General features: G+C 41.1%; 1 protein-coding gene across 2 annotated transcripts in view; it reads right to left on the reverse strand.

Moving 5' to 3' along the window:
- ESYT3 (extended synaptotagmin 3) overlaps positions 1 to 6738 on the reverse strand; it is a 45098-nt gene extending 38360 nt beyond the window's left edge. The window contains exon 1 of one of the 2 annotated variants that reach the window (XM_034423399.3): positions 6161 to 6738. In XM_034423399.3, the coding sequence (XP_034279290.2) occupies positions 6161 to 6520 (360 nt within the window). In that variant the 5' untranslated portion in view covers positions 6521 to 6738. The remainder of the gene's footprint in view (positions 1 to 6160) is intronic. The other variant, XM_087881789.1, reaches the window with a different exon arrangement.
- Positions 6739 to 12568: the final 5830 nt, after the last annotated feature.

Here is a 12568-nt window from a genome sequence, read left to right on the forward strand (position 1 = left end):
AGGGGGCTAGGGCCAGGGCTGCTAGAGGAGGGAAAATGGGGCAACTGGCAAAGGGAGGGCGGGGGTAGATAGGAAATTCCAAAAAAATTCCTACCTCTTCCTGTGGGCATGGCTAGGTGGGGGGTGTCATGTGACTGAGTGGGCATGGGTGTGAGTAATGTCAAGTTGGCCACGCCCACTCAGTCAAATGCCCTCCACCTAGCCATGCCCACTGAACCGGTAGCGAAAATTTTTGAAACCCACCACAGAATGTGATGCAGGTATTACAAGATCTTTGATGGGAGGGAATGGATAGTCCAAGAGGTAGTGGAATTCAGGAATTAAATTCAGTACCCTGTTTTAGAGATCCATGAAAGAAATGATGGCATTTCTCATTTATCACTCTACTTTATAGGAATGTCTGCATGGACAGTTAGCTCCTAATGAACCTAGGAAGTCTCTTGCCCATGATCTGTTGTAGAAGCATGAGAAAATTATAGGTGTAAGCAGAAAATGCAATATCTTCACTGCTACAGTTTCTTGTTACTCAGTAAAAAAGGTCATTAATAGGATGGAACCATTGCAAGAAGCTATCAAATGCTACTGATCAAGACCAGAGTCCCACTCCCACTCTCATCAATAACTTTGGAGGAAGAGACAAGCTGTACTCTACTTGCATAGGAGAAGATCTACTCAACCAAGCAAAAGTCACTTATGGGTAAACATGTGCACTCTCTTACTATTAAGTATACTTCCACCTTATCAGGTAAACTAGATTAAGCAAGTAGGAAACAAACCAGTCCCTAATGGTAAAGCGATTCACACAAGATTGCTTTGTAAAGCAAAACAAAAATCCAAAGTAAACGAAATGATGAGCCATGTCTGATTTACAGCACTCCAGGTATTTCTTACTCAGCCTCAGTGTTCCTCACGTGTAACAGAGGAGCAGAGCAACAGAAATATTTGACCTAAAGCAGTTTTAAAGAGTGTTTGTTAGAATACGCCATATGAATCGATACAAATGTGGGCTTGATTTGTACAGTATTTGTATGTGGTTTATCCAGTCACACAGAGTGCAAGCTTCATTTTGTTCTTGATCTCACCCATAACTTTGTATCTCTCTCCAGATGGACTATCAGGATGAAGCCCACCCAGGCAGAATTGGACTATGCCACTCATGATCTTAACTAGTTTATAACACAAGCAAATACTGCTGGTATAGTATAAAAGAACAGAATGCATTAAAAAAAAACAGGTGATCATTCCAGTGAACCAATTTTTTTGCTTTTTATTCCAAGGAAAAGGGTCCCTCTACTGTAGGTAAAAAAAGGGATGTGGTGGCTCAGTGGCTAAGATGCTAAGCTTGTCAATCGAAAGGTCAGCAGTTCAGCAATTCGAATCCCTAGTGCCGCATAACGGGGTGAGCTCCCGTTACTTGTTCCAGCTTCTGCCAACCTAGCAGTTCGAAAGCACATAAAAAATGCAAGTAGAAAAATAGGGACCACCTTTGGTGGGAAGGTAACAGCGTTCCATGTGCCTTTGGCATTTAGTCATGCTGGCCACATGATTACAGAGACGTTTTCAGACAGCACTGGCTCTTCGGCTTTGAAACGGAGATGAGCACCGTCCCCTAGAGTCGGGAACGACTAGCACATATGTGCAAGGGGAACCTTTACCTTATTGTAGGTAAGCTTCAAAATCTTTTAAAATACTAAGTGAAAAGTTCATTAGTTGTTGGCAAGTCCAGCTCTAAACAGATCTCACTGAAACAATTATTCTTTATTTACCCTACACTTACATTCACACTAATGGTGTAACAGCTACTGTATTGTCTCTGTATAATTGAGAGAGGTCCTCAGGCTGAGGCATTCTGTTCTGAAAGTATTACATTCTCATGATAACGAATTCAACAGTTCATAATTGGCCATATTTTCCTCTTTACTACATAGCTTTTATACAGAAGGAGAAGGAAAGCTGTACTTAACCTTTCACATTAAGTTGGCAGGAAAAAAAGACGTTTGAAATACATTAGTAATTCGATAGGCTGTTTTCTAAGATGTGAAGTATTTGGATCAGTTAGGATTTCAAAGTCTAAGTGCCAAATTTACCATGTGCCCGGTGCTTGAGATTCAGGTAAATCTAGGACCCAACTAGTATTTGCTTATTATTACTCTTTCCCTGTTTCTGTTTTGAAAGAAATTAAGACTGCTTTGTTGAAAAAGATTCCCAATCAGCCTGCCACCCAAAAACATATCAAACCCATAACCATTTAACAGGTTTGTCGGGTTTTTAAGATCAGATTCCTTCATAACCTGCTCTGGAATATCTCTAGAAAGAATTCCTTTGAAAGCTTTATACCTTCATGAAACAGCTCCGGGTTCAAAGAGCTAAAGGAATGCTCTTTGCATAAGGCCCATATGAATTAAATCTGACACTCAAAACTTTTCAAAGCCATAAGACCTGATAGGTCTCAGGAGGTCTTTAAAAACCTCATTCAACTTTCTCATCCAAGCTGACTACTTTAGCAAATCCTGTACTGCAATAATACAATATTTGTAAATAAGATGTTAACACAATAAAAATAACTATGCAGCTGTTTCATTGCACCCTAAATTTAATTGAGCAGGCAGTCAAAAGTTACCAGTTCTAAGGCAGTCAGGGTTTATACACTGCATTAAGCTATAATATGATTTCTTTGGCTTTGCTTAGCATATTGAATGGATGCAATCAAACTTGGTTTACTCAATAATCCATGACTGAACAATCTAGAGACAATTTTCTAAATATGTTCTTATTTCTACATCCACCCCTTTATTACGAAGCAGAACAGAATATTTCCAGAAATCTGTAACATTTCTGCTGACATTAAGGAGTACGAAATATTTTTCTACAGACCCTTTCATGAGCTGTCTAGTGGAATCTATTTATTTATTTAATGTACAGATAGTCCTTGACTTATGACCACAATTTTTCTCACAATTTCTGTTGGTAAGCGAGGCAGTTAAGTGAGTTTTGCCCCACTTTACAAGCTTTCTTGCCATAGTTGTTAAGTGAATCACTGCAGTTGTTAAGTTAGTAACACAGTTGTTAAGCAAACCTGGCTCCCCATTGACTTTGTTTATTAGAAGGATGCAAAAGAGGATCACATGATCCCAGGACAATGCAACCATCATAAACATGAGTCCATTGCCAAAAGTCTGAATTTTGAACATATGACCACGAGGATGCTGCAATGATCGTAAATATGAAAAACGGCAATAAGTCACTTTTTCAGTACCATTGTAATTCTGAACAGTCACTAAACAAACTGTTGTAAGTCAAGGACTACCTGTATATGGTGCCTTTCTACTGCAGGCTCAAAGCAACATCCATGGCACAACTCTCTCTAATGTTATCCTCATTAGAACTTTGTGAACTAGGTTGGGGGATAAGGATTGGTCCAAAGCTACTCCATGAGTTTTTTCAGCTGAAAGTGGACTTGAACTTGAATCCCTCCAGTCCTAATATGGGATCTTAACAACTACAACATATGGTTCTGATGGGTGTTCTCAATTTGTAGTCCTTGTTAAAACTCTGTGAAACAGAAACTACTGGCAGAGGGTGGCTATACAAATAATCAACCAGTTATCTTAATTTTAAAAAATATTAAATATGCATCTAGTAAAGTTCAAAGTTAAAAACAATCATTTGGTTGAGTTTCCTATATATGATACTCCTTTAACCATTCGGAATGCATTCTACATCAACTAATTTTGCATCTATATATCACCACTCCCATTACCTCAAAACATATGCATCAACAGATTTTCTGTTCCACTAATTTACTTTATAAAGTTTTTTTTTTTACTTAATTGCAACCAACTATGAGGAAACTTCAGCCCATCAAATTTCTTTGTCTGGCAAATGAAGACCCTGTGAGACACCTTCTGGAAGTCTCTGCCTCATTTTTCTATCTCACCAGATGGTAGGACTCCCTGAGGTCTTCTCACTGAAGCACAAAGGGGATGGGTTCACTGGAGGCTGAGGAGATGAATTTCTGGTAAAGCCCTAGAATTTAAAGAGTTGTGTCTCTCCCAAGGTGCCATTACAGTTGGATCATTGGAAGCAGTTTAGGAGGCCTAAGCTTTTTGTTGATTATATTCTGGTTTTATCAGGTGGCAACAACTAATTGGCTTTGTCTGTGTCTGGAAATTAAATAGGGTGAGCCTGCTTTGCACTTGGATAAGAGACCTCCAGCAAAGGCTGAACTGTAAGCTAGCCTGGGAAATAGAAAAGCATATTGAAGAAAGCAACGGCAAGCCACTTCCACACTATTGTTAACTGAACTATATGGATGCGTCCAAGAAATCACCAGGAGTTGGGATTTAGTTAAAGAATATTCATTGCTGTTTTTCTAGGCCAGAAAATAACTGAAGTTACTCAACATCACATATTCTATTCTCTCATTCATCCACACCTTAATGAGATCTCATCTGCAGCACAGCCCAACACTAGTAAATATTAAGGAAAGAGACAGAGATGTCAATATTTATTGGAGATGGGACATTGAGAGAAAAAGCACCCACGAGTGTGTGCATGGAACTCAGAGGACTTTCTGCCCAATTACCCCACAATTCTAGCAATGCCACTGCAAGTCCTTGGGTTCCAATCAATGTCCTGCAATATATTCCCCATGTTTTACTCTGAATCCTATTAAACGTAGGCAACTTAACACAGAGAAGAGTGAGTTAACCTATTTTCCAAAGCACCGGAGGGCAGAATGAGAAGTAACAAATGGAAACTAATCAAAGGGTTTAGAACTAAGGAGAAACTTCCTGACAGTTAGAACAATTAACCAGTGGAACAACCTGCCTTCAGAAGTTGTGGCTGCTCCAACACTGCAGGTTTTAAAGAAGAGATTGGACAGCCTTTTGTCTGAAATGGTATAAAGGTCTCCTGTTTGAGCAGGAGCTTGGATTAGAATAGGGGTCACCAACCTTTCGGACCTCAGGGACCACTAAATTCATAATTTTAAATCCTGCAGACCACTAATATGATCTGCCTAATGACTGGCTGGGCAAGTGTGGCTAGGTGGCCATGCGACTGGGTGGGCATGGCCAACTCAATATCACTCACGTCGAGGGGTGCCTCACTGGCCTCTACTCGCCCTTTCCCTTCCCAGCCACTCCTCGCCTTCCCGCCCAGGCTCCTTAGGGCCCCAACAGGAAGCAGTTGTTGGAGTTAAGCAGTTGGGAGTTGGCAAAACAGCTGGCTCAGTTCAAATTGGATGTGGCCAAGAAGGAGGCTCAGCAGAAGCACCTCACTGAGGACTAGGAGCATAGGCTTTCCAATCAGAGGGAAGACCTGCGGCAGTGCAAGGCCAGGTACAGGCGCCTGGAGACTCAGCGGGCTGAGATGGTCAATCAGTTCCAGGCCATGATGCAGTCCCACTGGAACAAGGCCTTCCGGCTCTTCGCCATCAGCGGCATTTCCCTCCAGCCTTTGCCCAAAGCCCTGCACCAGGAGGCTGAAGCAGAACCCAAGTGGGAATTTCTGTCCCCCTCCAACCCACACAAAAAGACCCTGAAGGGGGAAACTCTCTGCAGCAACACAAACATTCATTGCATGTATCTGTTCCAGGGGCCATAGTGAGGACCCCTGATTTAGTGCAATATAAAAAATGCAAATAATTTTTCTGCGGACCACCAAAATTTTCTCGCAGACTACCAATGGTCCACGGATCACCAGTTGGTGACCACTGGATTAGAAGACCTTTTGTCTTCTAATAACAACTCTGTTATCTTACTTCTGACGAGTAGGATCAGTAAGCAAGTACCATACTTAAATCACAGTTTTGATTCACGTTAATTTGTCAGGTGTCCCCCTGACAATTCCAAACCAGCAATGGAGAATGGCAAGCCCACCCCCACCAAAAAAAAAAAAAAAGAATAATGATGGACAAGAACCATTGCACTGCCAGACTCCCACCTGAGGTGGCACATAGACTATTTTGGTGGGAGGGGGTAGTTTTCCCTACTGGATACTATTTAATGCCAGGTACCAAGGAACAGAGAGGGAGCCAACTAAAGCCTCTGGGGGTACCAGGTCCAGGGGCTCATTTGCAGAACTGGCTCCAGAAGAGCAAGCCCAGGTTGTTCCTCAGGCCAGGAAGAGAGAGCAAAGTCTGTTTTGCGCTACTCACCCAGGCCGGGAGCTGCTGGAGGGCGATTCCTTGGCTGATGGCTTGCTTCTCATCCTCAACCAGCCCGAAGGCTGCCAAGAGCCGGGACTGCTTCTCTCGCCGGTTCCTTCTCCACCACATCCAGAAGAACAAGGCGATCAGCACCCAGATCGTACTGAGCCCCAGGTAGCCGGCCAGGTAGACCGGCGCGAGGCACAGCACCGCCCGGCTCGCGAAGGAACTCAGCTCACGGAGCAGCGGGGGCAGCGGCTTCGCTTCCAACCGCGAAAGTTGTTCTTCGCTCGGCTCCAACGGAGCGGCGTTCGAGGCAGCAGCAGAGTCCGACGGCGCCGGGGCCGCAGCAACAGCCGCCGGCTGCATGGCAGGTAGAGCCCGAACGAAACCACGAAGAACGACGCCGCTGCTCCCGGCCGGCCGGGCAGGTGCTCAGCACCTCAACGCAGCTCCCTCAGGCAGCCCGGGGCGCTCCAAGCGCTCGTCCAAGAGCATCCGTGGTGTTGCTACTGTTGCTGCGGCTGCCGCCGCCCATTTACTCTCCTCCTCCTCCTCCTCCTCCCTCAGCGACGCCCCGGCAAAGCAAAGCCAAGTCTCGCTCAGGTGTGCTGCTGATTTTCGGCCCCGCCTCCTTTTCCACCCAGCGGCCGGGCCAGCAGGTGGGAGATTTCGTGTCGCTGCTCTTTGCTGCCCCCTAGAGGGCCTCGCGGAAAGGAAAAGCCTCGATAGATTTATCTGTGGAGATTCTCGGTCACCCAGGTTCAATCAATCAATCATAATCGAGCTGGAAGGACCTTGGAGGTCTTCTAGTCCAGCCCCCTGTTCAAGCAGAAGACCCTATACCATTTCAGACGAATGACTGTCCAGTCTCTTAAAAACCTCCAGTGATTAAGCACCCATAACTTCGGAGGGCACTAGTTCCACTAGTTAATTGTTCTCACTCCTTAATTCCAGGTTGCTTCTCTCCTTGTTTAGTTTCTTTCCATCCATTGTTTCTTGTCCTGCCCTCTAGTGCTTTGGAAATTAAATGGACCCTCTTGTCTTTGTGGCAACCTTTCAAGTACTGGAATACTGCTATCATGTCCCCCCAGTCCTTCTTTTCTCTAGACTAGCCAAACCCAGTTTGTGGGGGCAATAAGCTGACTTTGTATAAAATATGCAAAAGTATGAAGGCTATTGCTTAATGCACTGTAAGCCGCCCTGAGTCTCCGGAGAAGGGCGGCATATAAATCAAATTTAAAAACAAACAAACAAACAAACAAAAAAAAAAAACCCAAATCCTGCAACTGGTCTTCATAGTCTTCATATATTTTTGTCTCCAGGCCTTTAATCATCTTAGTTGCTCTTCTTTGCACTTCTTCTAAAGTCTCAACATCTTTTTTTGTAAAATGGTGACCAAAACTGAATGCAGTATTCCAGGTTTGCAGTATTCCTTGCTAAGGCTTTATAAAGCAGTACTAATACTTCACGTGACTTTGATTCTATGCTTCTGTTTATACAACCAAGGACTGTATTAGCTTTTTGGGCTGCCACCGCACACTGCTGACTCATATTTAAGTGATCGTCCACTAGGACTCCAAGGTTCCTCTCACAGTTACTGTTTTTGTTTCAGAGTGAAGAAGCTTCTTGGATGAGAAGTGAAACGTCTTCAAAGAAAAAGAAGAAAAAGCACCTTTGGGAACTCGATAAGTTTGCAGAGGCAGACCAGGCTGTTTTCACAATTCCATTGTGCTTCCTGATGGTGCTATGAAGCCTGTCTTGATAACCTGGAGCTGTTTAGTGGAGTCCTTGGTGCTCTCTGAAGTTGGTTGTTTGCTTATAGACATTTCTTACCCAACCAGATATTTATTTGTTTGTTAAATTTATTTGCTGCCTATCTCGTGTGGGGCTACTCCATGCAGCTTATATCATCAGTGTACTGAAGATTTTACGTAGCTGGGTAATAAAATGTCTGCAAACAAGCAACCAAGTTCAGAGGGTACCAAGGACTCTACAGTTCAATCCTGAGATGCAAATTTTCCTCTTATATTGGAACCGTAGTTTATCCCACTTGGAGATATCCATGAACTTCCAAGTTGCCTTTCCATCAAGTCTTGTCCTGAACTTGTGGGATTATGTGGGACACAAAATCACCCCCAAACCACACTTTCTGGAGGAAAGGAGCCCTTGTTTTAACAGCATAGCTTCTGCCTGTAGTTATTTCAAAGGGCATTTCCCCTACTATTGAGCCTTTAAGCCTTCCAGATCTTTCTGGGTAAGTTCTCCTCTTCCTGGGTCAGTCCCAAACCTGCAGCCACAACATTCTAAGATCATTTTATTATTGACTATATGCATGCATTATAAATTCCTGCAACGGTACATGTTACATATTTACACAAAACACTAAGCCAAAACACAATTGGTTTGGTTATAGCTTAGTATGCTGTCTGAAACTCAGGTACAAAATTTGAATATGTGATACAACTCTCTTAATAACCTTGGGTCACTTGTCCTTTCTTGCCCAGCAAAATTTTGACACAGTTAAAGTGTCAAAAGTAAAGTAGTTACTAGTTAAATACAACAAAGGTAAAATCTCCTTCAAGATGAATTTAATTCTTGTTGATCTTATGATCCTGTCTATGGAATTGGCAGGATTGTAATAGTGACAGTCCATTCCCATCTTCCAGAATGTTTTATGGCCCTCAATCTCTCCTAAACCCTGGGGACTTTTTGATAAGTCTCCTATTCCAAGTACTAATGGGGTACAACCCCATTTACTTTCCAGGAAGAATCTGATGTTTCTGGATTATAATCTTAACAAACATTAATTTAACTTAAATTTCTTCATCCTAATTTTCTTGATTTCTATGACACACTGAATCATATTATAATCATACAAGCTAGGCTTGTATAATTTACTAGGCTAATGTGGGTGGCTGGTTTGGTTCAGTGTATCATACAAATGCAGCTGTAATATTATGAATCATAGACTTCCATGTTATTCTATAGGATTTGACAGTAATATGGCTGTTGGCTCCCTTATGCAGGGAGGGTTTGGATAACTTTTCTTTGGAACAATATGCTGGATTAAAAAAAAATCTTGTGTATTTTATTACTTTGCTCCTAATGCCATCTGGTGCTTAGGTGAAAAAATGCAAGGAAAAATAGATTTAACAGTCACTGACTGTTAGGTAGGGTGCATTAACCTAATCGTTAAAACATATTTCAAATAGTAGAAGTTAAATTGTGGGTGCTACTACTTATTTACTATTTCTGCAGCAATAAATGTGTGCTAGATACAATAAAAGAAAAGGTACATTTGAATTATTTACTCAACCAGTTCAAAAAACTGGCAAAACTGGAATACCTGCATTTTATTATGGTAGTTCGTTCCACGCATACAATAACCAAGAACATTTCCATATTTTAATGATGCTATAGGGCAAATGGCTTTTCGATTAACTTGTGTTTATACCTTTCTAAAAAGAGCTAGCATATATACAGTATATACATACCCATGATGCTTTCCCCTTTTGTGGTAAATAGTTATTCAGAGTGCAGGGAAAAAAAAAGAAGAAATAGGAAAGACTAATTCTTATACCACTCAAATATACTGTCTTTTGCTCTTTAATGTTCTTCTTTATATTACATCAACTCCATCCATCCCTGACTTTCCCAGTCTTTCTCTTCCACTCCACCACCACTATCTGCAGACAGAGTCAAATTAAGCAAGGTGCCAGTCATGCATTTAATCAAAGACCACCTCTTTTGTATATGTGTGCAATATTGGTGCATAGGCAAAAGGGACAAGATGTTAGTTGCAACGTGTACTCTCCATTTCGCCTACCCTTTCTGCACCCCCCTCTCCAAGGATGCACTGTTGCTTTCAACCCTTTCACTCTTCACGTCTTTGTTTTGCAGTACAATCCTCTCTATATGACCAAACCACCTTAATGTCTTGCATTGGTCACACGTTGGTATTAAATCAACATTCTTAATTGGTTCATTTCTGACTTCATCTCTTCTGGTTTTAGCACACATACTTCTTAATCAGCCAGCCAATTCTTAGTGCGTTCAATTATGTTTTCCACATGGGGCACTGCCACTTTAGATGAAGTTGAAGATACTGTCATAATCTTTTACCCATGCTCGGAGGCTGTTGGGATTTAGGTGGGATGAAATAGACTAAAGCTGAACTCAAGAGAAGTGGAGGGTTTTGTTTCTTCATTGAGGTTCTCCATCAGCCCTAGGTGTGGTTCTTGCAGGAAAGGCATAACACCAGAAGAATCAAGTCTAGGATTTGGGCATGGTTCTGGACTGGATTATACTGCTGGATGGACAAGTGAAGGCATCATCAAGGAAGATTTCAGCTGGAATCAACTGGTCTGATTTGTGATTCCAACAGAAAGCATAAGAAGTTCCTCACTTTTATAAGGTGAAGGAGGATGAGTTTCAGAGAAGCTAATTTTTGAGTGGCACCTGGATTGGAAGGGCTGCCTGTTAAAAATCAGATTAGCCCATCTTTGCTCACTGCAAACTGTTGAAAACAGAGATCTTCTGGAGAGTATTTGGAGAGTAACACGATGCTGTCTGTGCTGTTAGAATGTTATTGTCGCTGCATTGTTTATTTTAATGTTTTTAATTAAATACATTTTTGCTGTGAACATTTTAATTAATTTTTATGCATACCATCTGTTATTGTTAACCAGCAGGAATCCTTGCAGATTATAAACACTTCATAAAAAATAAATGTGCGTGATTATGTTTTAAAATCACCAATACATTGCTGGCCCTGGTAACAGCGAATTCCATAATGCAATTATCCACTTGTGAATAAATATTTCTTTCTGCCTGTTCCTGATTTATTGCCAATTTAGTTGCTAGTTTATTGACTTACGTAAGAGTTTACTGTTAGAATTATGATTGCACCAACTATTATTTATACAAGTTAAGATTTCTTAACCTTATTCACATCTTAATTCAGTTTTTAAATATCCATAAAAAAAGCTGTACAAATAGGATGTACCCACCTGATATAATAACTATTTTAATATGAATCAACTTGAAGAAGTCAACACTCTAATTTCTGAAGAATGGTGCAGGAACAAATAATGCTTGAATGGTTTAATGGGTGTGGTTAAACAGAGTCCTTTATGTTACATTTATTTTGTAACAACTGCATAGAACAATAAAAGATGGTGGTATGAGAAAACTCAAACCAAAGTAGATTTAAAATCTTTGCTTAAATGAAGTCTGCAAATCCCAATGTAGACATTTAAAAAAGATTGTTAAATGCAGGAAGAAAAATAGTAAAACCAGTGCTGGGTAAGCATCCTTGACAGAAGGGATTTTAAAAATGAGATGTCCCCCCTCCACTGGAGGAAAAAAAAATCTTAATTTATGGTTACTATTCTCTTTATTTCTTTAATAGATCTTAATATCCAGCAGATTTATGCAAGAGCAATTGTTCTAGATAACATATTGATCCTAAGCCATACAGAAAGTTAAAGGTACAAATACTCTGAATCTTGCTTTGAAGAGAACTACCAACTTTAGTAGTTAAGGCTGGTGTCTTAAAAATGGCAGCACAGTTCTTCATTTTCACAGTCCTTTATTTGCCTTTTGTGCATCAGCTGAAGATTTGTAATCATTTTTCAAAGTGGCCACATTAGAGTCATACTCTGTTATAAATCACAAGTCATCTGAAAAGTTTTTGGCCTTAAAGCCCACCAGCCAACCTTTTGGTTATTAACTGGATTATTTGTTTGGTTAACATTTAAATCATTTATATTCCCACTTCACAAATAAAGGAATCCGGGTGTGCTAGCTTACAGATCACTAACAGGAGGCACCCTAGAAAGGAGTAACGGAAAAAGGAGGAAAAAAAGAATGGAAACAAGAATGGTTCCTGAAAATGGAATGGCTTTGTTTATTTAGATTGACTCTTCTAAAGGCATTTTCAAACTAGACGTCTACTTGGATAACAAGAGAGCTCTTAACTTGCTTTCTTGACTCTTTCTAGTACTGCACCGTGACACTACCTGCTATCTGACTCTAGATTAGGGAAGTCTTTACAACATTGTGAAAAGAAAGGTGCATTTGTATTTCTGGTTGGGAGAACATCCCATAGCATGTTTGCCACTATTGAGATGGGCTGCTCTTTAGCCCATGCCATCTGTACATCCGGAGGATTCCAAAGGGAGCAAAGATAGGAGAGCAGAAAATCTCATTTTCTCTTTGACAGCAACCCAAAGCATGGCCATGGTCACTGTGAAAACAAACAAACTAACTAACAAACAAAAAATGCTGGCCAAGATGCACCTTGGTCTCATCCAACAAAGCTATTTTTATGTGCTAGATTCAACTGCTAGAAAAAAAAATTCCCCTCAATTTACACCACTTAAGGACCATTCAAAGTTACAATGGCACTGAAAA

This window comes from Pantherophis guttatus, chromosome 1, assembly GCF_059756535.1.
Source record: "Pantherophis guttatus breed Tessera chromosome 1, ASM5975653v1, whole genome shotgun sequence".
Taxonomy (NCBI): domain Eukaryota; kingdom Metazoa; phylum Chordata; class Lepidosauria; order Squamata; family Colubridae; genus Pantherophis; species Pantherophis guttatus.